The following is a 27,547-nucleotide window of genomic DNA, read 5'->3' on the forward strand; positions in this document are numbered from 1 at the left end:
AAGAACTGATTTGATGCCATATTCTGTCTTCAGTCCTGTGAAAAAGGAAGGAAGAATAATGATTGTCCAATGAACTTCAGGATTTTTTTAATTAGTAAACTTTTGGTAGGATGAATGGAGGAGACCATCTCCTGTGATTGCTATAGCTTAAAGAGCCCATTTCCCCCTTAATGACTGCTGTAAACCCTGATAGCATGTCAGATTTCCATCAAGGATCTGAGGAGTTTGACTGGCACCAATTTCTGGTGAAAGAATAGAAATCTTAAAAGTTAATTAGGAGGAAATGAGAGAACTGTCTGAAGAAGAGATTAGAACCCTGAAGGTTCTTGTATTACTGGTGCAAGTGATGAATACTAAGATTCCTGAAGCATTTCTAAAATAGGGATAAAAGGAGGAATCTGTAAATATTTTAATAAATAACTGCATCTATGTTTTTTATGTTTTAAATGGATGTTGGCTTTTTTTATTTGGTTTGGTTTGGTTTTTTTACGTAGAGTCATGCAACAGTGATAACAATATCATACAGGAATATAACACATAAAAACTTTTGAGATTCATTCCTGCAGTTTGGTACTTTGAAACAAGGACTTGAGACAGATGTTTCTGAAAAAGTAGAACAGAAGGACTCCAAATAATTTGGAGAAATGTTACTACAGAAATAAGTTGAAGCTAGAGGCTATTTCCTGCTGGAAGGGGTTTATTTACTGTATAGTTCTCAAAATTTGTGCATTTTAATCACTCAGTGAAGAGAATTGAAGCAAGTAGGTTTGTGTAGCATACTTCAGCACTCAATTAAAAAAAAAGTAGCAACAAAAATCTGAAGGCTTTTTTCTAGTGTCTGAAATTTCCTAAATCCCATGGCTATGGAAAAAGCAATTGTTTTTGTATCAGGTTTCACTGCTGCAGACTTTACTTTCTGACTGCTGTTCACAGTCACGTTTCAATAATTCTGTCTTTGGAATAGACAAAGTAGAATTTTACTACAAGTTGTTGAGTTTAAAGATTTTTGATTTTATGAATAAAATTAAATAGAATGCAAGGAATAATAACTTAAATTGGTTGTTCAGTAAACAGTACTTCTGCCATACGTTCATTCTGAAGTAAACATCGGCTTTATTAAATTGTGCTGAACATCCATAAAAAGGTAATACACACTTTATTTTTGCCTTGGTCATAGCCTGTGAGTAATACAGTGATTGCAGTACATTCCCTTACTTTTGTTAGTTTACATGCATCAGTGAAGTCAGTCATCTCTAAACTGGTTTTAAGAAAAAAAATTAAAAATGCTGAATGACAGTGCATTCAAACATTATTTTAATAAGCTGTTTTGAGTGCCATTTGTTAGTATAAGTTGTGTTTTGTTTGAACACTAAAATGCTTTGTTGCTAGGTGCTGAATAACACTCAAGAACTGGTAGTAAAGAATTTTGCTGTCTTTATATGTGGAGTTGATTGCCGCGTATGCTCAGTATCAGAATCTTCCAATGTAAGAAAAGAAATTCCTTGGTCAGGCTAAATTTTTAAATATAAATTATCATTTTCTGCAGCATGTATTTGCATGCTCTTCTTGTCCCTATGACCACACACTAATTCCCAAAGTTTGGGATGACTGTTTTTTAAAATCCTTTTAAGTATGAAATAGGGTGACAGGACAGAGAAACAGAAAAACAAAACTGTCTGGATGGACCAGATTGCTTGTTTTGTTCTCATAAATGCTCTGTGCTGTCTAAACACAGCACTGAAGGGGATCCTGTTCTCTTTTCATCGTTCTCCGGCCTGTGAGAGCCCACTTAGGATTTGCACCTCCTCAAATTAGACAGCTGCTCTCTTTTGACACAGTTAAGGTCACACATTGGGTCTCAGTACAGAGAAGGAAGTCACCTGAGAGTTCTGGTTTTGTCCAGCTGTCCACCAGCAAGGTCTGATGGCCCTTTCTATACCTCTTCTTCCAGAGTTCTTCACTGCTAAGAACTTGCCAGATATTTTCTTTGAAGCATATAACCTAACTAAAGTCTAAAGTGCAGAATATCTTTGCTAGTGTCTCTGGACCATCATAGCTGCAGCAACACTTTTGTTTCAGACTACCAGCAACTTTGGATAGCATTGTCATCTTTTGACAGAGAGCTGTATGAAAATCAGGCTAACTGTCCCTGGATTTTTTAGTTTTACTTTGTTTTTGCTGATCATCCTTATTTCCTAAAGCATCTTCCCATTTCCCATTTCTGCCTCTATGACAGTAAAACTTCCTGGTATGTGGTGGGTAGTCTGGCTTGCATAGAATTCTTGTATGTGGTAATTTTTGCTACCTATAATTAAAATTTGTTAATATGTCACAGTTACCTTCCTGTTAACATTATTGAAAAGTAAGTTGGGCTGTTAGTGTAGACTTGGGTTGTTTCTATGTGGGGGGTATGGCATCCCCATGAGAAGAAATCCAGATTTATTTTGAAATAATATGTTTCAGTTGACGGTATTCCTCACTGAGTATTGCATGCCCAAAACAACATTTTTTAATGATCACAAGTTAGTGCACTGCAGAGATTTATTGTCCTTCCATTTTTAGTGTGTGTTGGTATCCGTTGATCATGGGCCTTGGCCACTTTTCACAAATAGCTTTAACTTGTTATAAGACGGTTGCTATGGATTTCAAGTTCTCCTTTCCAAGAAGTACTCTGTGCTATCATAAACAGCTGGGGAAAAAATCCTACTCAGTTTCCTTTTCAGCTCTACTATCTTTAACTATAAGTCAAAAAAATGCAGTAGGAAGCTCCTAAGAATTCTTCAAATAGTATCTATCTATCATAATCTCTTTGTACTTCTACACAGTTTATTTAAAATTCATCTTTTTTCACTCTTTTAAAAGGCTTTAGTATAAATATTTGTAGTCACGACTACTTAGATTGCAGCAGTGCCTAAAATTACCTCAGTTCATTTAGAACTCGGGGGAAGACAACTGAAAAGAGAAGCCTGGGAAACAGGACTTCACAGTTTACCACATTACTCTAGTTTTTAAATAGATAGAATCAGACTCCTCATAAGAGTGCTCTCTAAGTTATACTTGGTTTACAGTGTGCTTTAGGAGGATCCAGAGCAAGGAAGGGGGAAGGTAGACTAAGAGAAGAACTTCTGGAAAATCTTAAATCCCCCTCTCTCCCTCTCTTTCTTCTACCCTCTGTGTTTCGGATTTCCATTTGTCACGTCAAGGCAATGACTGCAGGATTTATACACGTTTTAAATTGTGTACTACATGTATTAACCTGAGAAGTGCTGCCTGTAGGCTGCATTTCAAAGCCTATTTCCACTTTTTTGGTTTTTATCATAGAAATCTTCACTGAATCTTGCAGGAGGACAGATTATGATCCGTCTTATTTTTTTGCTAGTATCAGTTGCAAAGCAAAAAGTCTCATATGAGTACATTTCACACACTGTTATCTTCATACAAATTTTTCTCTGAAGGTTCCTCTCACACATGTGTGGACAAACAGGCACACTTGTGTAGCCCTTTTCATTGTGATTTTTTAAAGGGAAAATTTATTACCCTGCTGTGAATCAGATTTTAAGATAATACAGTTACATGATTGATACACAGCTGAAATAGAGCCAGATTTTACTGTCCAGCCCCTTGAATCAGAGTTGAAGAAGGAAACACCTCTCAGCTTAAATTAAGTCTCAGAATGGCCAGAAATCCATAACGAGTCAATGCCATTTGATTGCTCTTGAAATGAGAATAGCACCCAAGAAGGAGGTTTGATTAATGCACAGATCTTGTGGTGTTTATTAGCAGAGGGTGGGGTTTAAACCACCAAAGAGAGAAGAGGAGCTTTGAGACAATTTAATGTCAATAGGGAAAACTAAAAGCTCTTGAAAAAAATTGCTTTTTGCTTCTGCTGCAAAGCTGGGAGCAGGCACAGGAGAGAGAATCACTGATTTTGGATCCATGGTGCTTGAAGCTCATCTCTCAAATTGTTTCTGGAGTTGATGATGTTGAGCCACCAGGCTGCATGTGTTACGTTGTCCATGTTTAGGGATGTTTCAAAGCCTTAGCCTGGTCTGTCTCTCTCTGTGGTATGTGCAGCAGCTCCAGAAGCACTTATATTTCCAAGGCTCTGTCTGTCCTGTCAGCACCAAGGAGCGACACTTGCCTTTTTTCCTGGTCAGACCACTTTCCCCTGGAGCACACCAGCTCTCCTGAGTGCACACAGGCGCCGGCTCTTTTCCTTTGGGTTTCAAGTCCAGAGGCGCAGACTAAATCCAGGCATGTGCCATGTGCTGAGAAGGAGACTGTGTATTCTGTCCACATGGTCAGAGGCAGTGTCAGGATGATGATGTGACTAGCAAGTTTCCAGACTGCAGCTGCCTTGAGGCTTCTGGAGGAAGTGCACAGTGACAAGTGCAGCTGGCAGCCCCCCAGTACCCTGAGAGTGGCACTTTCAGTGCAGGGCATAAACTCGACCCAGTCTGTCTCTGTGTTACTGCCCAGCACAAGTGTTGTGGTTTAACCCAGCTGACAACAAAGTACCACACAACTCCTCAATGCCCCTCCACCAAGTGGGATGGGGAGGGGAATCAGAAAAAAACATATCAAGCAAGCAAACAAAACCCAGAAATTCGTGAGTTAAGAACACTTTAATAATTGAAACAAAGTAAAATATGCTAATAATACTAATGATAACAAAACCAATAATAGCAATGAAGAGAGAGAAAAAAATAAAATCCAAGAGAAACAAGTGATGCACAATACAATTGCTCACCATCTGCTGACTGATGACCAACTTCCCCCTGAACAGCAGTCAGCAGCTCCCACCCAGTTGTCACCAGTTTAAATACTGGGCATCATGTTCTATATCATACAGCATCCCTTTGGCCAGTTCAGGTCAGCTGTCCTGTCCATGCTCCCTCCCAGCTTCTTGTGCCCCTCCTCACAGGCAGAGCATGAGACACTGAGAAGCCCTTGACTTGGGATAAGCACTGCTCAGCAACAACCAAAACATCGCTGTGTTATCAGCAGTACTCTCATACAGAATCCAAAACTCCGCACTGCACCAGCCACTAAGAAGAAAATTAACTCAATCCCAGCCGGAACCAGGACAACCTGACTGGTCTTCAGTGTTCAGACAGAAGAGGAAATGTGGATCAATTGTAAACAAAAATAAATAAATACAAATTTAAAAAAACCCTACAAAACTCCTGGGAAGTATGTTGAGGAAAGCAGCACCTAATTGATACTGATATTTTCCCTGTGTTAACTTTTCTGTCTAAACCTGAAACATTTTTATAGGTTTCTAGATTTAATTCTAAAGGTGACCTTAATATCAGAATTATTTTTCCAACTGATAAGTCACCTGTTTCTCTCTTAATTTCATTCTTCACATTACAATTACAGAAGACAATTAATCTCTTTTTGTTCCGATCAGATTTTTATCTTCTTGGGTTTGGTAAATTTGAAGTTGCTGTAGTCACTTATTCCTTTAAACTTAAGAAGTGCTTATTTGACAAATCAGCAATCTAAAGTAGAATTTTTCCACTCATCATAAATAGAATAAACCACGATCACTCCCTTGCTGGGGCTTTGGAGTTACATGTCATCACTTTTGATTTGAGACGTCAAAAATCTCATGTAAACATTTTGCCTCAGCTCTGTGGCTGTGGCATGCTTGGCGCCAGACTGTGAGACGACCTTTCCTCAGAAGTTTGTGCTGCACTGTGTCAGACTTGATGCTCTGGGACCATGCACTGTGAAAGCATTCATGGTGAGTAAGGGTGGCCCAGGCTGTCTTACATGAACGTGAACTTTAGCAGAAAATCTGGGAAAATATGAATTGTGTGTATATGTATGTACACCTCAAGAAGTGACAGCTGAAAATAGAGAGTCCAGTTAGGATGAAAAGTGATACACCCCGATTCTTGTGTACTGTACCTGGTGTTACTTTCCTGTATTTTTCACAGGCTGAAGCCAGGAGGCAGCTGAATGGCAGCATTTATATCTTTTTTCAGGACAAGAGATTCAGGCCTTTGTTTATTTCTCTGTAGAAAGTGATACTTCCCACAAATGACTGCAGAGAGATGTGCATATCAAGGATATTGAGAGTTTCAGATTGCTTTGATAAGAACAAATAGCCTACAAATCACCAGATAGGAAATGGAACATGGCACATTGTCTTAAACTATCTCCCTTAATAATAGTTTTTGCAAAACACCAACATAAATATCTGTTAGTCATGTTGCAGGGAGGCACTCAACGGTCCTCATTCAGATACTTGAACATAAAAAGTATTTCATTAGATTTCAGAGTTTAGCAGGATTAGCAATTAAACTTATTTTTGAATATAAGATGTTGGCAGCTTTTTTTGCTGAGTTTTTGTTCGGAATTGTTCAGAATTTTTTGTTTGTTGGTTTTTTAAGGGGTGAAAAGTCAGTTTGACCAGTTTGCTGAACATACTCAGACTCTCACATTTCCTCTACATGTGACTCTAGTACCCAAATTTTCTGTACCCACACATTTCAGACAGAGGTCATAAACTGTGGGTTTCTCAGATGTTTATTTCATATGACGATGACAGACAGCTGAGTTTCAGCTCCCTGACAGATAACACAGCAATCTCGGTGCTATCTCTGTTTCTAGCTCTGCAGTTTCTCCCCTCTCACTGTCTGGTCTGTACCCAGCCAATCCCATTGGAAATTCCAGCTCCTCATTCCCCTGTGTACTCCAGCACATCTGCTCATGCTCCTCTTCCATCTCCTACCACTTTGTTTCTACAGCACATTCAATCTCTGCTATATTTCACTTGAACTGGGATTAATGTATCACAAAATTACTTGAAAGGAATCTGAATTTCATTGTGACTGCCAGTTCCTAGATTAGTCACAATGGCCAAGGATTGATACATAAGCTAATGATTTGGTATGATTGTTGTAGGTCATTACTGGCCTGAAAATGTAAAATGTTTAGTTTCTCTGGTGCACAGTTATACTTCCTTGCTTCTTTTATAATAACCTCTATGAGTGTCCAGCAGTCCTTGAAGACATGAAGATTTTTTTTTAATAATCAGAAGTGAAACACATGGATCTTAAATCAAAAGTATTCAGCTTGTGTCAGTTAAATAACAGGGTATCTCCTGAGCACCTGGAAGGTATTTGTAAATAGTAATAGTGAGAACAGTAATTAATGAGTATTTAACATGCTGAACAAAATACTCTTTAGTGGTTAAGTACCACCTTGGATCTTAAGATCTCAAAAGTATCTTATTAGTATACAGAAATGAAAATTCCTGTAATTTTACTCCTTTTGAGACAGATAATTGCTGCCACAGCTATCAAATATGGGGTACTTGAGGTTTCTAGCTTGCCTAATGTCAGACTAAGAAATGGACGCAACGCTGTAATGTTTTGTTCTAAATATGAGGAAACCAGTGAGTTCTTGAGAAACACTAGACCAACATTTGCATTCACCTCTGTCAGGAGAGCTACAAAACGTGTCTTTTTGAGATGTAGGCATTGCACACAGCATGTTGAGGTCTCATATGAGAGACACCCAGGGTGAGACAGACCCAGGCTCATCCCAGCAATGCGTGGAGGGAGCACAAGAGACAATGGATTTAAGTTGAAACAAGGCAGATTGAGGCTGCATATGAGAAGGCATTTCTTCACTGGCTGGACAGCCAAGCAGCAGAGTGGGTTGCCAGAGTCTGTGCATTGTTATTCCTTGAAATTTTTCAGGCCCTGACTGGATCAATCCCTGACTCACCCTGTATCTGACCCTCTTGAGCAGGAGGTTGGAATGGAGACCTCTGAGGTTGCTTCCAACCTGATTATCATAGGAACCTGCAAAGCTACATCTGTCAAATTTAATAGTTGCTCCATTAACATCTGGCAACTGTACTAGGCTATAGTTTAAGTCCTAAAACTGCAAATCCCTACTCCTGTGAGCGGATTTAATGATACCAATAGTCCCAGTGAGGTTGATGGGATTGCTGGAAAGAATAAGGCATTAAAAGATCACGTCACTAGTCTGGAAACCACTTTTCTTTTGGTTTTTGTTCAGTGACTGGACACGTCTTCCCTGAAAAGCCTTGCATGTCAAGGAAATTATATGAAAGGCCAAAAATACTATTCCTTTGGTAGTTGTGGTTTCACATGCTGACTTCCTGTCTTTACAAACAGGTTGTTCCACCTAATTGCCATGTGAAAAGCCATGATTAACACAGGGAAAATTAATTTACTTTGTAATTGAAAGTGGTGTCAAATAAAATATGCTATAATAGAAGAAAAAGCTATTCGTTTCTCAGTTTTAGTAACCTTAGATATCAATAGCCTGCAAATCAAACTAAGAATGTGGTCTTTGTTGTAGATGTTGCTATTATTGTTGTTCTTTTAAACCACATGATATCCCTCTGACAGAATTGTTTAAATTTTTCTATGAAACTTCACCCTTTCCACAGATTTGCAACCAATGTGATTCCCTGTTTCTACAGGGATTTACTTTCATGTATCAGTATCCCCTCTGTTTTCACAGGTGGGCAAAAAAACATATTTGCTTGACAGGGTTATTTTTGGCCTATAGTAAGAAATGTCTAATAAAAAGAAAAGGGGAAATTCAGCACTTCAAAGTTAATTTAATTTGTAGAAATATAATTGAGCACCCAAGAAAGGTTTCTCTCTGTTAGGCCTTTTCCAGTGAGTTTTCAGTAGAGGACTTGAGCAGCTCTGCATTTCTACTGAGGAGGCTGAACTTTTCTTGGCACTACTCAACTAATGGAAACCAGATAATTCAGAGTTGTTTCCTCTGTGGAAGAATTGCATTCCATTAAGTCTCTTATCAGGCTATTTCATGTACAATGAGTTGTGTTTTATGGAGAATCATTTCTAATTCCAGAGTACGTCAGATTGCAATTGCAAGTTTAGCAAAGAGTTTTTCAGTTAAAAAGTAATGATTACTGGGAAATAGAGTTACACAAGAACAAGAGCACCTGGGAGCTGAACCTTGGGAAGAGCAGATTTCTCTCAGGAATTCGTGTGTAGTATTTCTTGGCCATTGCTCTTAGGAATTGCAGACTTGCAGATAATCCAAGCAGAGTAATGCATGCTGATTTTCTTTTTGAGAAATACCACTTAAGGCTAGTGCACATCCAGAACAATTCTTTAAAACTCAAATCTTTGGAAAATGGTAATTTCATCTTCCTCTATTTCAGATTATTTCCCTAAAAAAAAAGTCTCTTATGATATAAAACTCAAATATATTTGATCTGGGTTTGGCATATGCAGTTGCAGCTTCTTGTGTTCAGCATGTTCCAAATTCCAATATTATATCTGATTCTCTTTCTGCTTCATTTTCATAATACAGCTGGAGCCCTCTGTATTTATCAGAGCAGGAGGCCAGGATTCCTCATGCCTGATGAATGTTGGCAAAGTGGATGTTACTGATTTTCTGCATGTGTTTATCAGGGGATGGTGATTTGAGGGTGCTTAGCTACTCAATGCGAAAGTGTGCCCTTGCTGAACAAGAGTGGGTTTACTCTCAGCATAAAATGATAAGACCAAAGTGAAGCATGCTTTTAAAAACTATATATTTTTTGACCTTTACTGCAACTATCACCAATTAACCTTATTTTATTTACTTTTTTTTTTTTTTTGGTTGGTGTATGTTTTCAAAATGCATTGCTTCTTGCTTTTGATTTTCTATCTGTTCTTTCTGTCACTAAGATGAAGTTGGAATACTTTCTAACAGGCCTTTCTTTTATAAGCAAAGTTACCTTACCAGGATCTGAGCCATTGCAAAGTTTATGAAAATTTTGAACTATGGTTGAAGAATAATTTAACATTTTATAATTTACCAGTGACGATTTCCATTGAAAAATCTAGTATTTTGCAGTAAACGTTTGGTTTTGAATATTTTAATGAAATTCAGGTTTTGGGGACAAAAAAAGGGGTTAACAATCTTTTCAAACTAGTTTTAATTGTGGTTTACTTTGCATTTACAATTTAATAGTGAGCCTTATGACTGTGACACAGCAATCCTATACTAAAGAGATTCATGTGTGGCCTAAATGCCTTAGCATATTATTAATTTTTTTAATAAACTTTCTTTTTTAATAGATATTAACCTCAGAAAAATATATTCCATTTGTAAATGTTTGGATGCTTAAGAAAGGCTGTAAATGTTACTGTTCCATTTCAGCAATGTCGCAGATTGATATTTACTGGAGATTTTAAGTTAATTTTACTGTAGAAAGATCTTGGTGCAGAGAAATAATGATAATGTGGAAAAAAAGATACTCCAGGTACACATCAGTTCATTAGAAAGGCTTGGAGTAGAACCCAGACTGACTGACGAGTATTTCAGTCCCCCATTTTCCTCTACTACCTACTTTCAGTATTTGATAGAGACTGCTGCTTAAAAATCAAATTGAAAATATGTTGTTCAACATTTTAAACCTATTTTTCATATATCAGAATATATGTTTGCTTTCTAAGGTCCTTACCAAGGATCCATTTTTTTTATTTTTTTTTTTTTTCAAATTTTGCTTTATTCTTTGCTTTGTTTCATGTCTGTTCAATTTTATTTATTCCATGTTTTCTTTTTGTTTTGTTTTTGTTTTTAGTTGTGTCTGGTAAGTTGAAATTTTATTGGCCATCTTCTAGTCATCGTATCACTGTGACGGGAACTTCTCCTCCCCTTCCCATCCATCCCCCTCCATGTCCTCCAACCAGTCAGCTCCCATCCTTTACTTGTTATTGGCAAGACACATCGAACAGAATAAATTCTGCATGAAGTATGGGTAACTTAATGGCAAAGAGAAAGGTAATGGGTTGCAAACTTTCTGTCTGTTTTTATATGATGTAATGAGTCAAATACTAATGCCTCCTGTCTTCAGTGACTGCACGGGTTGAGCTTCAGAGTGTGCTAAAAAAATCGCATTTGGTTAAAAGTTTTCTGGGATAAAAGTTGTTCTTTTCTTATAGAGATTAATTTCTTGGCATCTTTTAAAGTCTCATCATTGCATACCACATGTATGTGACCCAAGGTGTGAAATCAGACTGATATTAAAAACAAAAGGCAATGAAAAAGTTTCCAGTACAGTTAACATAGAATGGAATTTAATAATAGTTTCACTTAACCCTGTTTAATTCTTCTAACATTGAAGCTAGTAAGATTTTTATTATTTACCTTAATGGCAATAGATTTAGAATAATACACATATGGGCAATATGCATATATATTTAGAGTAGTATCCATACAAAATATGTATTTAAAATAATACCTAGAGAAAGATGTACCTACTTACATTTCATAAATTCTACCATGGCTGCCTATGAGACTAAATTCCCCCTTCTTTTTTGTGTTAAGTAGTCCCTGAATGGTCATCTTGAGGTACTGTAACCACAACCATTCAACTATTTCTCCAGTGGTCAGAACCATTTCAATCTCTTTATAGTTGCACCTGTCCTGAAGTTCAATGAAATCTGAAACCTCATCAATCCTCTGCACTAGCACAGGATTTAGAAACCCTCGGTTCCATATTGTGTGGCATTGTGTCACAGACTAGTGCAGAACCAGCCAAGCCCTAAATTTAACTATATGCTAAATTTATTCTTGTTATTAGAATCTAGCAGCATAACAAAGGTGCTTCACCCTCATCTCCATTTCCCCCCTCATGCCTCACAACCCTGTGGCAAACCCCCAGCCAGTTCTCCCTCCCTTCCAAATGAAACGTGCTGTCATGTCAAAGCCTTCCCACATCTTCTTCCAAGGTACTGGTTGAATGTCTCGGAGCTAAATGTTTTGAAGTCTGCTAATTACAGTAGGTCAATCTTGGCTTCACTTGGCAAACATGCATAGTTTCTTATCTAAGGAAATGCTAGGAAAGGTAGCATTTGCATCCAAATGTAGACAGCAGTTTTATGCTTCAAAAATTCCTCTCAAAGCAGGAGTGTCGTAGGAAGAATATATTCTGATATGAACTCGCCAGGAAGCAGAAACAAGGCATGGGGAACAGATAACTGCAAAAATTGGCCCACAGAAACACTGAAAGAGATTTTTTTTTTTTTAAAGACTTAAGTGTTATTGAATCTATTCTAGATAAAGCTACTACTGCTGGGTGTTTATAAAACACATCTTTGCATTACATATGTTATGTTGTTTTTAAGGGAAAATCTTGTGGAAACATCATTGTTCACAAGGGAAAAAAAGGAATTAAACAAAAATCGCTTGATTTCTTAAAGTCAGATACAAAACATGCCCTTTATTCTCAATCCAGAGAAGAGGGAGAGCATAATTAGTTTCAGACAGATGATCAGAAGGAATTGGAAATTAATAAATAAATGGGCTTTCATTTAATGCACATTTTTTCAAGAAGCAGGAGTTAACAGCCTATAGAACACGCTAGATTTTTTCCTCTGCTAGCATCACCAAGCTATCTAATATCATCTATGCTGATTTTTTTTTTTTTTCATGTGACTGACACGATTTTTTGACATTCTCTTTACTACTGGATGAAGGGGTTGTTGAAGTCAGTATAAATCAAACAATGCTGGCAGTATTTATAATGTTAGGCTGAGCAGATGTTTCAAATTTGCCTTCATTTGCATTTATATTTTGTTTGAACATGCTCTTACCTATGTAAATGAGGAAGACATTTAGCTCTGCTGTTCCTTTAAATTCAGTCCTTCTCAGTGTGTTTGAACTGGAGATTTTTAAGTGGTTATAATTTGAATAGTATTTCTTGGGCTTTTGACTTCAAGTTTTTTTGAGACTATGACTACATCAAAAGTCTGTTATATAAGCACTTAAGGGCTTTTTCTCTCCTCAACTTTCCTAAGCCAGAGATGATGAGTTTTGTGTGTGTAAGCCTGAATTCATAGTTACTCAGCAGTGTGTCTTGCAGCCCTTAACAAAGTATGGCCCCTGGGCCAGTTGTCTCTCAAAGATTTCTCCATTCTGGCTTGCAGCCCTATTCTTCCTTTAAGAACCAAATTGTAACAGATTTGTTTGTATTGGTGACTGTTGCTCTGCAAGTTGTCTCATCAAGCTGGTGGGACTTATTTCCGGGTACCCCGGGTCAGCACTAAAAGCACATGTTGCACAGTCAGAGTTTTAACTGGGAGGTCCAGACACAGAAAAGATGATCTGACTGGTGCTGAAGCTGTGGCTGTTAGAGACTGGTGGTGTCTTTGTGCTGCCGCTCCTTGTTAAAGAGACTTCACTGTTCTGGTTTATACCATTTAAAGTCAGGAGGAAAATTGTTCTTTCAAATGAGCTGATGGCAGTATGATTTATTTCTTTTTTGGTGTTTTCCTTTCAGAGCCTCCACAGTTTGTTGTAAAGCCTCGAGACCAGGTAGCTGCACTGGGGAGAACAGTGACTTTCCAGTGTGAAGCAACTGGAAACCCTCAGCCAGCCATCTTCTGGCGGAGAGAAGGGAGTCAGGTAAAAAAGCCCTTCTGTCCTCCTTCCTGGCAGTTTCTTGAAGAGATGATTTCACATGAGAGAAGAGTATTTTAATTATTGTTTTAAAGATGTGGAAAACAAGCTTAGAGCTTGGAGATGCTGGATACTTATTCTTTACTTCTAAGTCACATGCATGCTAAGTGATGTCAGCCTTAGTGGAAAGGTTATCTATGTTTTGCTGTCTCCCATTTTCTCCATGAATGTAAAAATAAATCTGTGAATCAACTGGAAACATTCCATGTTTCACTACTCCGATAATGTCTTTCACCTAACAGGGAGAACTTCTAAGAAATGGAGAGATGACTTATGCTGAAATTGGTTGAACCCCCAAACACTGCCAGATTTTCAGAAAGTTTGGCTTTGGGTTTATGGTGCAGCTGTTAGTTTGACACATGTTTTTGAGTTTCTGGCAAACTAAACCATTTGCTGCATTGATCTCCATCACTGCGTGGGTAGGACTCTAGTTCTGGGCTGAGGAGAACTACTTTCCCACTCTATCAGTTGACTGACAGACCATACCTGAATAGGTCACTTTTTCTCCCAGGTTCCTTATTTGAATGGGAGGGAAAATTATTTTCATCTTCTTTGTAAAGGATCTTGAAAGCCAGTGGATGAAACACAATACAGCACAGAAAGAGAATTGCAGTTTTCTTTCAAAGTCATCTTTTGAAGGAGGGATGTGACACAAAGTATTCTTTATTGGAAGGAAAGAAGGAATATGGGATTCTGGTTCTCCTGTGAATGAAGGAATGAATGGTGCAAGAGTATATGACAGGGTTCTTTGTGTTACGAAACAATAGGGCAGAGAAATTGAGAACACTTGGAAATGGGCTTCTTTACTCCATTTGCAACATTTCTGTCTGAATACCTAAGTACAACTAGACTGCTAACTAAATTTAGATGGTAATCTTCAGTGGTGTATTTATAGCAGTATATTATGCTTCTATTCCATTTATTTATTTATTTATTTAGCCATATGTTGTCTAGTACATCTTTGTTTGGTTTTGGTTTTTTTTTCTCATTTTTGACTCTGCTGAGTGGTGACCACTTGTGATGATTGAGAGAAATGAAAGAGGAGGTCAATGAATAGGGTTTGCTGATATGGAGAATATTGTGTCCAATTCTTTTGGACAGTTTTTGAAAATGCAAAATTTAGTTAGCCAAGAAAAAGAGATAAATATAACCTCTGTGATCCTGAAGTATTCTCGTTCACAAGTTGTTCAGCCAGAGGTAGGAATTCAACCCTCAACTGATTTTTGGTAAATACTACGTACTTTATACACAAACTATCTAAATAGGCATAGGATTTAATTCTGTGTTATAAGACTTCTCATAAAACACAAGCACTCTGTTCAGAGAGACCTACAGAACATCTCTTTTTTAAAAACTGCTCCATTGGTAGGAAGGCAAATGTTAAAATACAGATAAATAAACCACCATCTGCATTTAAATGAAAGAAAACGAATGCCTTGGAGCAAGTTCTAAAAAGAACATTAAAGCAAATGACTGAGGTTCACCACACTTGCTTGCACCATTGCGGTATCTGTACATTTCACATCTTCACTAGACTCTGTTATACTTTGTGCAAAGTCCAGTATTGATCCTAGAGAGTGTTATTGCAATCCAAGAAGTCTTACACAATTCTATGTGCATATCTGCACCTATTTTATCATAAAAAAATCCTACAGCAGCTATTCCCATTGTGGTATAGACATGCTTAAGACATGAAGAGCAGAATGTTTTCTGTATAATGTGAAAAGATTCATTTGTTTAGTTATATTAAAGTTATGCTTATTGATGTTTGAACTTATTTAACTTGTTTTTTCCCCTCTTTCTTTCCTGTACATCTTTCAGAATCTGCTTTTCTCATACCAGCCCCCTCAGTCATCCAGCCGATTTTCAGTTTCCCAGACAGGAGACCTCACCATCACCAATGTCCAGAGATCTGATGTTGGGTACTACATCTGCCAGACTTTAAATGTTGCAGGAAGTATCATAACAAAAGCCTACTTGGAAGTTACAGATGGTAATCATAGATTCATTTTATCATTTCCAAGTTTTTTATTTTTATTTGAAGACAGCAGTGCGGTTATGTGACACTACTTTGAAATCTGTTTTGCATAAATGTGGATTTCATGTTTCTTTGAACATAAAAATCCTGTTTTAGCCACCTCTGTCAGGGGTTTAAAATTCTGGATAATGTGTAACACTATATTTCCGTTTTATATTGGTAAGTATATTCAGTTTATGGATTTTGGTCGGATCTGTTAATTTTTATCTGACTCCTTTTTAGCTTCCCCCACTGGATTTAATTTACTTTCAGATTGCTTACTGCCTGGTTCTTTATCCCTTTTATTGTGTGGCCATTTGCATAGCATTTCCATTTACCTGTTTTTTTCCTTGTTTCTTAATATTATGTTTTAGCAAGGAAAAAATATCAACCTGTATGGAGATCAGCAGAAAAACATAGAAATTGTACATCCTTTTTAAGGAGTGGTTGGGAAAAAATATAAGATGAAAAAGCTACAGGGAGCATGTCTACAAGCGGTAATATGTGCTGATGTGAGGCCAGTTTGCCAATTATCAGAAATACTTCTTATTTTTAACAGCAGAGTATATACACAGGGAAAATACTAATCTTAGCATTTACAGAGAAGGAGGGTAAGAGCAGAGAATTTGAGCAGAGGGAAGCTGTTGTCTGAGAAGAGTTTCCATAAAGTAGCCCTTCGCCCTATAGAAAACAAAACTAGTAAAATTCTAGAAACATGCAGTGAGCCTGTAGGATTAAATTGTTTATTTATCTCCCCCTCCCCCTGGATTGAGATTGGAGGAATAGGACTACATCCCTTCTGCTTCCTCACAAGTTGTAAGCCACATTTCCTAATCCTCTTCTTTCCATTTTTTCAATGGGGAGAAGGCCATGGGAAGGTGAGAAATAAATTTAAAATAGAAAATTAAGGATGTTAAAATGGTTTTCTGCTAATGACTTACGCCATCTGAACTTGGAAATAATCAATTTAAATGCATTTTTTTTACTATATGCTCTGGATTGATCTGGTGAGTAGTTGTTTTTTCTAGTGTCTTGGGACAGTTTCTGGTACTTCTATAAAAGTGAAGGCAGAATATGCTGAATATTCCTAAAGGTATTAGAATACCTTTATGAATGGTTTTCCTAAAGGTAGGAGGAGTTGTCGTCAGCTTCAGTGGCACTAAAACTAGCCATGAATTTCAGTGTCATTAGATTTCTTCTATAAAGTACAGATCAATCAACTCCTTACCTTTGCCAGCTGCAAAGCTCTTGACAAACTTGTCAAAGTCAAGTACAAATTATAAGTGGGCTTATTTTGACTGTCTCTACAGAGAAAAGTCGTAATGGCCTCAAAGTGTGTACCAACAGGCTGGGACAAGAACTAATGGATAAATAAAGCAGTTGAAAACAGAGTGTTGTTTGAACATGCAAATGAAATTATGGGAGTTGGAATTTAGCCAAAAAAAGCAGTGCTAACATCCTGTCTGTTGTTATGAAAAGTAATTGAGAAATATCTGATGTTCACAAGTTATCAGAACTTCAGGTTTCTATTTCAGCCACCAAACCAGTTTTTAAGTTACGTGAGCCCCATGCCACTGCTGAGCAGATTTATGACATTTAAAATTATGGCTATTTTCAGATCATCAATCCATGTCATCTTGGATGGTACAGGTAGAGCAGATCCCCAAAACACAAGATAACTTTTACCTCTTTTTTTTGGATAATGGAAGACAGTCATTCTTTTTTCTGTGAATGCTGAGACCGGTTTATGTTTTTCTGTGCAGTAGAATTAAATAGCCTATCAATAGCATTTAATTTCCATTGTGTGAAAGATGCATTATAATTGACACTGTGGGATTTTCTTTGTGGCTTTGAAGTCATCATAAAAGTCAGAAACTACTGGAAAAATCTTTTGTAGATGAGATTTTTCCAATACGGTTCTATCCATTTGTGTTTGCTTTACCCTACTGCTTGGCATCTCACGATTAAGGAACAGCACCAAGATGAGTTGGTGCCACATAAAAAATGGTTATTTAAGCAGTAGGTATTTGTCAGGTTTTCCCCTGCTTGCCTACCTCCTTTTTCTCTGTCTTTAAATGCTGGAAGTATGAGCTGTGTTATACAGGCCTGCCAGTGGTAAAAGGTGGAAAAGGTGAAGTCTGTGCCTTGCCAAAGAATCTGGGAAGTCCTTTCTTTTCCCATTATCGCTTCATAAAGACACTGGGCTTGGAGAATGCCTGGAGGATGCCAGTGTATAATATGCAATACTTCTCTGTTCTGAAAATACCGTGTTGTGTATCATTTTAAACTTCCGTAGCTGCGCATCATTATAATGCACCCTGCCCTGAATAATGCATGCCTCCCACTTTAATTACTTGTTTAATTATTTTTAGTTTGTTTCAAAGCCTCGAGCAACTGCTGTTGCTTAGATGATTAGAAAATTGCTTCCAGTTTCAGAAATGTCTTTCCTGTTGTTCCTCCTGGCAGTGATTGCAGACCGGCCTCCCCCTGTCATTCGGCAGGGTCCTGTGAATCAGACTGTAGCTGTAGATGGTACTTTAGTACTGAACTGTGTGGCCACAGGCACTTTAATGCCCACTATCCTCTGGAAGAAGGATGGGATCCTCATTTCCACCCAAGACTCTCGCATCAAGCAGCTGGAGACAGGAGCACTGCAGATCCGATATGCCAAGGTAGCCTGAACTGGCAAATGGGTTTTCTGGTTGGTTGTTTCAGTTTGTGCCTTCACCTCCAGGCATTTCTGATGTAGTAAACCCTACATTTAGAATTAATGAAATGTTACATAAATGTACTAAAATATTTGATACTTCATGTTTTCAGATAGTATATTCTTTATGCGTAACACCTGCCTAGGGCACATTATTTCTGATTTCATAAGGAAAAATGCTCTTTAGAGGTATTAATTAAGGGAATTACTTGGTACTTAAAACATGAAGGGGAATATTTCAGTAAGACAAATCATTACATTATTTGGGCTTTAGCACTAATAGATTAAAATGATGTAGTTAATTCAAATGTTGTTAAAGAAAACCTTTGTTTAGCATATGTAGTAATAGAGCCCTGTACACAGCTTTTTCAGAGGAGTTTTCAGTGTTTAAACATGCTCACTAATACAGTGTAACAAAGCTTAAAATGGTTAACCACCTGTCAAATACCTGGCTTACTCAGGGAGTTATAGTACCTGGCCAGTATTGCTGCTAGTCATGCATTGCACGGTCTAAAATGTTCTAAAATGTGAAGTTGTAGCATCCTGGCTGTTCTCTGCTATCTTATCTGTGGTTTGAAATGTAGTAAGTTTGTTTTAAATTAGGCTGAATACATCACTTTACCACATTCCCTTGAGTTGTCCTGCTGCCAATTACAAGTTAGACTGGCTTAGAACCTCTGATTTTTGATCACTTCCATTCAGTTTGTCTGCTGAGGCTGGGACCTGAGGAGGATAGCATTTCTTTTTTGGGAGCAAAAAAAGAAACTCTTTTGAAATGTGATTAAGTCACATATGGACAAATAATCAAACATTCAGAACTGCATGAGGATAGCATATGGAGATTCTTTTTCGGGTCTGCTGCAGAGTGAAATTTATACTAACACAGGGAGCCCCATATGTACCCTCTGCAATATTTAAGCTTTGCTTTAAGGATGACATGTTCTCCGGTGCTCCAGTCCCGATAAATCCCCTGGCATTATTTATGTAGAAGGTTGACAGTTGCATGAGGTCTTGTCATCTGAGTTCCTTCTCAATTTATTTGTTAGGACCTCTGCAGAGTAAGGAATAAATGCTACAGGAAATGGCCTTCAGTTTGCTCATCACAGATTAGTTAATATTAAATTAGAATCTGCAGCATTTATTTTGTGACTGCTCAGAAATAAATACCCATTTTTGTTTTGTCAAAATCGTAACTTCTAATGGAAGAAGTTTCTGGTGCGAAGTTTTTGCGGGCTAATACATTTATCCATATTCATGGGGGAACACAAAGAGCCATAATTACTTCTCTAGCACCCTGAGTGCCTGATTGTTGCAAATATTTATTCTTCTCCTCTCCCGTTCAGCTGGGCGACACCGGCCGGTACACCTGCATTGCTTCAACCCCGAGTGGCGAAGCGACATGGAGTGCATACATAGAGGTTCAAGGTAAATCCATTAGGGTTCCTCTCTGTGGAGAAAGTACATGAAGAAAAAACAGCAATTGAAATGCAGAAGTTATCTGACTCTGTCATAAATTGCCGGTGCAGATATGAGCAGCATTTAGCTGACAGCTGCTTCCTGTCCATACTCAGCATTTCTCTCTCCTTTTGTTAGAGTTTGGAGTCCCAGTGCAGCCACCAAGACCCACTGACCCAAACTTGATTCCTAGTGCTCCATCAAAGCCCGAGGTTACAGATGTCAGCAGAAATACAGTAACGTTGTCATGGCAACCTAATTTGAATTCAGGTGCAACACCAACCTCTTACATAATTGAGGCCTTCAGGTATATGAGTCTTGTGTGATCTTGCTGTCTGTATCTTTACGTGTAATGCGTTGCTAAAGAACCACATGCTAACCTGCTGTTGTGTGTTTTATCTCTAGCCATGCATCAGGGAGCAGCTGGCAAACTGTAGCTGAAAATGTGAAAACGGAGAGTTTTGCAGTTAAAGGGCTAAAACCAAATGCAATTTATCTCTTCCTTGTGAGAGCAGCCAATGCGTACGGGCTGAGCGACCCAAGCCAAATATCTGATCCAGTGAAAACTCAAGGTAACTTCTTGATACTGAACATTTTGGGTGTCCACAGCAGCTGTCACAAGTTGGCTAAGCAATACCAGATGCAGGAATTCTGGTAGCTTTGGACTGTCTGCCTAGCCTGGCTATAATATATACTACATAAAATACAGAGTTTAAACTTGTATTTCTCTATAACACAGACTCTGACAGCATGTTGCATTGCCTAAGGGAACTCTAGTATCTCTTATCCAAAGATAGTTCCAACTTGCAGAATAGCTCTTGCTAGCAACCAAGGTAATCCCTGGTTTTTTTGAGTTCCCACACAAATCCTCAGATTCCATGGAAATGTTATTACTATGTCCAGTGAATCAAATAAGGCTTAAGACTGAGACAGGGGGAGAAACAGCATGTAAACTAAGTTGATTTCTGCTGTATGAGGAAAGAGAAAAGTTGAAAATTTGAAGAAATTTGGCATCATGAACCTGTAAAGATGTTTTGGCAGTATGTTAGACATATTTCCATAGTACAACTGTTGGAAGTAAAACAGGGTAGAAAGCAGTGCTTACACACAGCCAAGTGGGAGAAAAGTCTGGGTAGAAGTGAATGAAGGAGTCATCCACTGACTCCAGCTGTGACTGAAGTCCAGCTATGGGCTGAGTCCAGCTACGTAAAATTAAAGCTATCTTTGTGTTCACTCTAGCCAATAAATGATACTTAGGGTGATGTACAGGGAATAATTCATTGCAGCTCTGAAGCCTGCATTTTTCCAGTAGAAAAGCTTAGATTCTTAAGAAGGGGAAAACTAGACACACTCTTTTTCAAAGAAAAGTGATAGAGATCGTATTTTTTTTTGTTTGTTTGTTTTTCTGATCTTCCTACTTACTGGAGAAATTGACCCACTGGCTTATTAAGAGTGTCTGTGTTGTATGTTTGTTTCTTTGTTTGCACAAGTAAGAACATGTTGGTTTTTGAAAGGAAGTTGTCTAAAGGAAACAAAGCGTTTTTCTTTGGTGACTTCTCATGTTTTGTGTAGTTGGTCTGAAAGCAAGTCTGTCTTATCTCCCCTGGGGGGTGACCAGTTTCACATTGCTGTCTTTTGGTATTATGCATTTCTCCTGATGGGTGACAATTTCAGTGGATATGTATAGACAGCAGAGTCACAGCCCCATGGAAAATCAGGATTGTGCAGGTTCCCAAGTCTGCTACCAAGGAAAGATTTAGTAACCTTTTAGTGATTCCTGATTTCTGGGAATAGAACTGCACGAGCCTGTTTCTCATGTAGTGTAGTTTCATTTTTGGAGATGAGAAGAGGTATTGTGTCTGTCCCAAACTAACTGATTACTGAGCTGATTCTGAGAAACAGCAAATGTTCTGTTCACTCAACTGAATGGTTTATAATGACGTGGAAAAGCTTCACTGTTCTCTGGGCACCTAGTAGAGCTGAAAACCCAGGAGCCACATAATACATCAGTGACAATAACAACTAACACATAAAATTTTCTCCAATCGTAGGAAATGTAATCAAGTGTCAAGTTCTTTAAAGCAGTTCTACTCCTCTTCCAATACCATTTCATTTTTGTTTAAGTTGTGGTCTCTCTAAGCAACAATTTCCCAGTTCACTTTTGTCTAGAGGGTGGTGTAGTCCTAAATGCATGTTCAGTCCACGAACGAAGAGGAATGTAGGTTACTACCTTCAGTGCCTTCATCCCTTCAGTACTGCCTTCCTACTGCCTTCATCTTTGCACTTTACAAACATTAACAACCATATTCTTAGGTGTTTTCACTGACAGTCCCTGTCTTGGAAGCTTGGAGCTTAAACAAGAGAGCACAAGTATCATTGTATAGCACAGATGTACAAGTGGCTGAGCCTGGGAATAGTTTGATTTTTTTTTTGTGGATGACTCATCTTTTTTGACTAGCAAAGCTAGAACTAAGTATTCCACTGGCTTTCCTGTTACTGTTCCCTGTTCTGAGCAGGGTGATATTTAGGCAATGCTCCCAAACAGAAGCTTTTATCTTTAATGCTTTCAAACTTTGGGAGGAAGGAAATACTGTGACTGTGGACTGTTTGCAGAACATACTGCATGAGGATATAGCAGGGACACAGTAGAGGCTTTTTTTTTGGTTTTGTTTTTACTGATGTTGCTTGCTAAGAATCCAGATTTGTCACTCACTGACTACACATTAACCTCAGCAGAAATCACTACAAGTACTTTTCATGAATTTCCAGTCATAGCATTTTAGCCATAGTCAGCATGGTATTTGTTTAAAATGAAGTGATCAAGGAGTTGAGATGTGAACTCAAAACAGAAACTATGTTACTCTGCTTTCCACAGTACATGTTTTAGATGCCCTCTTAGTGATTACCCTGTAAATTTTACACATCTGACAGTCATTCAATTTCAGTTAAATGCTTTCCAAGGGCTCAATATGCAAAAACTATGTGTTTTCATTGTACCATTGCGTGTGTTGAGAGGAATTTGTCCCTTCATGCATATGAATAATCCTTCCAGCTATAGGATAGACCAAATATCAGACAATCCAGACAGCCCTCAGCTGTGCTCTGCCTCCCGTTTACAGAAGCCTCTTGCCATTAGAGAAGCTGCAGCCATATGACTAATTTTTCTTTTCTCTAGTTGTTAACATTATTTTGTAGTAACTCCAAGTAAGTTTGTCATGAATTTATCTAAAGATACAGCTTCTGCTTTTCCTGTTCTGTATAGGTTTCCTGGTCTCTTGGAATGGGCAGTGGGCAACGGAACATTTTCTCTTCCCAGCAGGAAAGAATAAAGAGATGCTGCTGTAGCTCTTTACCAAATCCATGAATGTGGTGTGTCTTTTTGTGCTCATTACCCTCATGTTTCTCTCTGTCAAAGGAAGTGCAGTGGCTTGAGTTGGTATTACCTAAGCATTGGTGATTTGCTCAAGAAAATACTTCATGTGGTTTTTTCTTACATGATTAGGAAGTACTTGGGGTAAACTTTATTAGTGATAGCATCACATACTTTCTGACATACCCATTTGTATTTACATGTACTTATTTCACCAATCGTGTGTACTTGTGAGAATGGAATCTTAAATTGTTGCAGATGTTCCGCCAACAAGTCAAGGTGTGGATCACAAGCAGGTCCAGAGAGAGCTGGGTGACGTGGTGCTACATCTGCACAACCCTACTATCCTTTCTTCCTCCTCAATTGAAGTTCATTGGACTGTGAGTATAAATCTGTGTGCTGCTGGGATGTACTGCTTTGGCTGCAGTGGGGACACACTTTAAGAAGCTGTGTAGTTTGTATGATTGCAAATGGTTTTCTCCGGGAAGAGTGCTGCTTGTGCTCTGCTTTTCTACTTCATTAAATTTTGTCCCATTTTCTCCATCTTTGTCTCCATAGAGAGTGCTGTTTACAATATGGTGAGGGTTTCAGAGTCCTCCTCTGGAAGCTAAAGGAGTGATCAAAGCCCTCCTAAGTCATATCATTTGAAGCCTTTGCACTGTTTTCAGTAGGACGTGTATCAGTCCCTTAATGAGATAACATGGGCAATTCCCTGTCTGTCAGTCACCTGCAGAGAGAAATACTGCATAATTCTGTTTGAAAGTGTTACCTCCAGCCTGCAGACACACTGACAAACACACCCAAATCAGATAGCCTCATCTGAACCTATCCTTTCCTACCGTGCGCTGAGTACACGTGGTGCAGGGAGAAGAGATGTAAAAGGCAATGTGATATTGATGTTGCTCTGGCAGCAGGAAAGCAGGAATTTGGCCACGTGGAGGATATAGCAGAGGAAATGAGGGATTGAGGAATGTAACTCAAAGATCAGTTTTAAAATGGAATGCAGAATTAAGAAAAAGTTGGGGATATAATTATGCCACGTACAGAAATAAAGCCATAAGGAGTGAGCTTTGAGGTCTTTGTGTGACTTCCATCTGAACATTCCAGTATATTGGCAGGGATAGTGTGGGACAGCATGGGCTGTAGCTCCTGCCATGCCATGGCAGAATATTTTGAACAAGAACAAAAGGCATTTTGACTTTGTAGAAGAGCCGTAGCCCAAAGCAGTCCTGATCCACAACCAGGGCTCCTCAATGCTGCAAGAACACCAATAATATCTGCTGTGTTGCACAGTAATTACACTCCCACCTGCAGTATGGCCACCTGCAGCAGGCAATCTCCTGTTTTAACTAATACATTAAAACATCTTTGAGGTTCCTTGCTAATTCTTTTTGACCTTTACTTACAGAACAACCTTTTCAGACAGGCAGCTTTTGTCAGTCTCTTGGGTGGCCTGTGGCTTCTCTGCAATTTCAAAAATAAGCATTACCTCAGTTTCAGCTAACACATGCATTCTTTATGTGATTATTAAAAATGAAATGTGTTGCTCTTTGGAGTAAAATTGCAACCACATGGTTTTACTACACCACTGTATGAGATTTTTGAAAACAGGGAAAATCTGATGCATTTTAAAAGCTTTATTGTGGTTGTTATTGGGCTTCCTTATTCATCAGAAATTGAAACCAGTAGTTAAAAAGATAGTGAATGCTCCATAACAGATCACTTGTATAAGGTAGCTTTCTATTTCAGCTATAGGCAAACATATTGGATCTGCCCTTGTTTCCATTCAGATCTCTTTCTCCATATATTTGGTATAAAATTGCCTTAGTTTGAACAAAGGGCTCCGGACCATTGAGCCATCAGCTTGATCCACTTTTCCAAGTCTCATCCATGTTGCTGTACTGAGTTTTATGTTCCCTCCTGGAACCTGGCCCTTTCTTTCCAGCAGAGAGCCTCCCACTGAGTGGGAGAAGTCTTTGGAGAGATCTGCCCTCTGACAGAGCCCAGCCACAGCAATGGAGACAGTGCCAGCTGGCCACCCTCTCAATTTGCTTTCTCCAAAAAGAAGCAGGCAGGAAGCAGTGCTCATTTCACGGGTTTTGGGAAGCTTCCACACATCAGGAGAGTTGACAGGCTCTCTCTTTGATCTCCATATTCATCACCCTGAGCTGTGGCACTATAAATCTCCCTTTCCCCATGTGCCCCCAGCCCTGCTGTGCAGATTCAGGTGGGCAGCAGTCTGACCTGTGCTGAGCTCTTTTGCTCCATGGATACAAAGACTGTTCATTTCATGGAGCTGGGGCATATTATACAACTCTGTTATCCCCCTTTAATGCCTTCCTAAATTCAGGGAAACCAGCACAGTTCTACCAGCATCAAAGAGATTAATGCACTTGTGAATCAGGCCTGTAATTTGTTGTAATGCAAGGAGCCTTTATCTGCTTTGGCAGTGATGTTTACTTTGAATAACATGAGTGATAGTCCAGGAGCCGTGCACGGTGTCACGGGCATCATCCCTGGTTCCTGTCTGTTTATGGATGTGTTCTGTGTTCTGCTGTCTTGCCAGGTGGATCAGCAATCCCAGTATATTCAAGGATATAAAATTCTGTACCGGCCTACACCAGCATCTTATGGAGAATCAGAGTGGTTAATCTTTGAAGTGAGGACTCCAACCAAAAACAGTGTTATCATTCCGGAGCTGAAGAAAGGTGTAAACTACGAAATCAAGGCCCGCCCTTTCTTTAATGAGTTTCAGGGAGCAGATAGTGAAGTGAAATTTGCAAAGACCCTGGAAGAAGGCAAGTAGGAGCTAGACTGTCTTCATCTTTCCTTTTTGAAGTAGCAGCCTGGCCAGCTTCCCTCTGATATGTTCATTATTTGATCTTGTTTGAAGTGCATGCTGTTTGAGAGCAGCAATCTGTGGCAGAGGAGGCTGTGTTGGACTGATCATTATGTGAATTGTTTGGTGACACAGAAGTAAATATTCTGAGCCAGGCATGAGAGACAGAGAGAGAAGGATGTGCAAAAAATCCCTCCAACACACAATGGGAAATCCGCTTTTTTATCTTCCCTGCAGTGTGTGCACTCCTCCCTGCTGAGTTCATGGGCTGGTCACAAGTGACTTCTGTCAGATTCAAGCACTTGCTAATCACTATCTTGAGTAGATAGCAGACAGTACAGAAATCATCAAAGCAGTGTAGCTGGGGAATGGAGACCATGGTTTTTAGAAGGCTTTTATATCTGGATCAATCAGCGAGACCAAATGGAAAGATGAATGAGGGCAACAGATATAGTGGCCTAAATTATGTATTTCCATCTCATACATGTGCTAAAAAGACAAGGTTCATAAAGCTCTTCCTTTTGTTGCTGCACAGGCAAGTATGCAAGGTGGCCACTGCCTCTGAATAGGGATTTTGGTGCTTCTGCTAGGATGAGCAACCTTCCCCTTTCTATCTTCCTTCTCCATTAGAAGTGCTGTGCAGCTCCAGTTTATTGATGCAAGTGGTTCAAAAGGTGTGCATAGCTGCATTCATCCTAAGCATCAGCTAAGCATCCACTTTTTAGAAGGACTATTTCAAATGCAAAACATAAATTATTATTATAAATATGTTAATACTAACACATTTCGCCCTGACTTTAAAAATTTTTGTATTACTCATTATTTTTTACACATTAGAGGAACTAGATCAGGGGACTATTTATAGGATTTATTTTTCAAAACTGTTGATCCTAGGTGAGATGATTTGAGAGCAGTGAGGAACTCAGTGCTTGGGACTGTGACATGCAGGTAATGGGTGTCTGAGCTTGGAAAGTGTAATTTGGAGTGTTACTTTTCCTGGCCTGCACAGCAAGACTACAGCAGAACTCAGAGCCTGGTTGTTGGTTTATACATTTTCCTTCTGTATCATTTTATCTTGTGGGCACAAACTGCCCTCGGTGAAGGGTGAGGCATAAAAGATTGCATTTGTAGAGCCCAGAAACCATCTTCCACTTAAACAAACTCTCTTGTGGGTGTGGCAAGCATAACCATTCAGTCTTTCTTTCTGAACAAACAGCTCCTAGCGCTCCACCTCAGAGTGTTTCAGTAACTAAGAACGATGGGAACGGGACAGCAATCGTGGTCACCTGGCAGCCACCCCCCGAGGACAACCAGAACGGGATGGTTCAAGAATATAAGGTACTGCTGCCATGGCTTGGTCCCCTGGCAGAGGGAGCGTGGCCAGGTAGTGAGGAGATGGGCTGTTCGTGGATGCTTGGCTCCATCTTCTGGTTACTCAGAGAAAATGGGAGAGAAAAATCACTGCTTGGAATCAAACTCCGTATTTAGTGATTCTGCCTAGGTGGTGGAAGGCAATTAAAATAGCCTCCATAAATCAAAGCAAGGGGTCAACACTTAATTAAAACAGCTCCCTCCTTGCCTTCTTTATAACTTGGGAAATGCACACACAAGGAGAGAGGGAACCATACCTGTTGGAGAACCATTTTGTGACTCTTAAGACATTGGCCAAGGTAGGTAGTAAAT

General features: G+C 38.9%; 1 protein-coding gene across 8 annotated transcripts in view; it reads left to right on the forward strand.

Moving 5' to 3' along the window:
• ROBO1 (roundabout guidance receptor 1) overlaps window positions 1-27,547 on the forward strand; it is a 698,066-nt gene that overhangs the window by 622,054 nt on the left and 48,465 nt on the right. For 7 of the 8 annotated variants that reach the window (XM_048293694.1, XM_048293699.1, XM_048293700.1 and 4 more), the window contains 10 exons: window positions 10,598-10,606; window positions 13,298-13,422; window positions 15,298-15,469; window positions 17,960-18,165; window positions 19,544-19,625; window positions 19,794-19,962; window positions 20,061-20,227; window positions 23,284-23,405; window positions 25,592-25,823; window positions 27,081-27,202. In XM_048293694.1, the coding sequence (XP_048149651.1) occupies window positions 10,598-10,606; window positions 13,298-13,422; window positions 15,298-15,469; window positions 17,960-18,165; window positions 19,544-19,625; window positions 19,794-19,962; window positions 20,061-20,227; window positions 23,284-23,405; window positions 25,592-25,823; window positions 27,081-27,202 (1,406 nt within the window). The remainder of the gene's footprint in view (window positions 1-10,597; window positions 10,607-13,297; window positions 13,423-15,297; window positions 15,470-17,959; window positions 18,166-19,543; window positions 19,626-19,793; window positions 19,963-20,060; window positions 20,228-23,283; window positions 23,406-25,591; window positions 25,824-27,080; window positions 27,203-27,547) is intronic. The other variant, XM_048293693.1, reaches the window with a different exon arrangement.

The sequence above is a fragment of the Corvus hawaiiensis genome, chromosome 2 (assembly GCF_020740725.1).
Source record: "Corvus hawaiiensis isolate bCorHaw1 chromosome 2, bCorHaw1.pri.cur, whole genome shotgun sequence".
Taxonomy (NCBI): domain Eukaryota; kingdom Metazoa; phylum Chordata; class Aves; order Passeriformes; family Corvidae; genus Corvus; species Corvus hawaiiensis.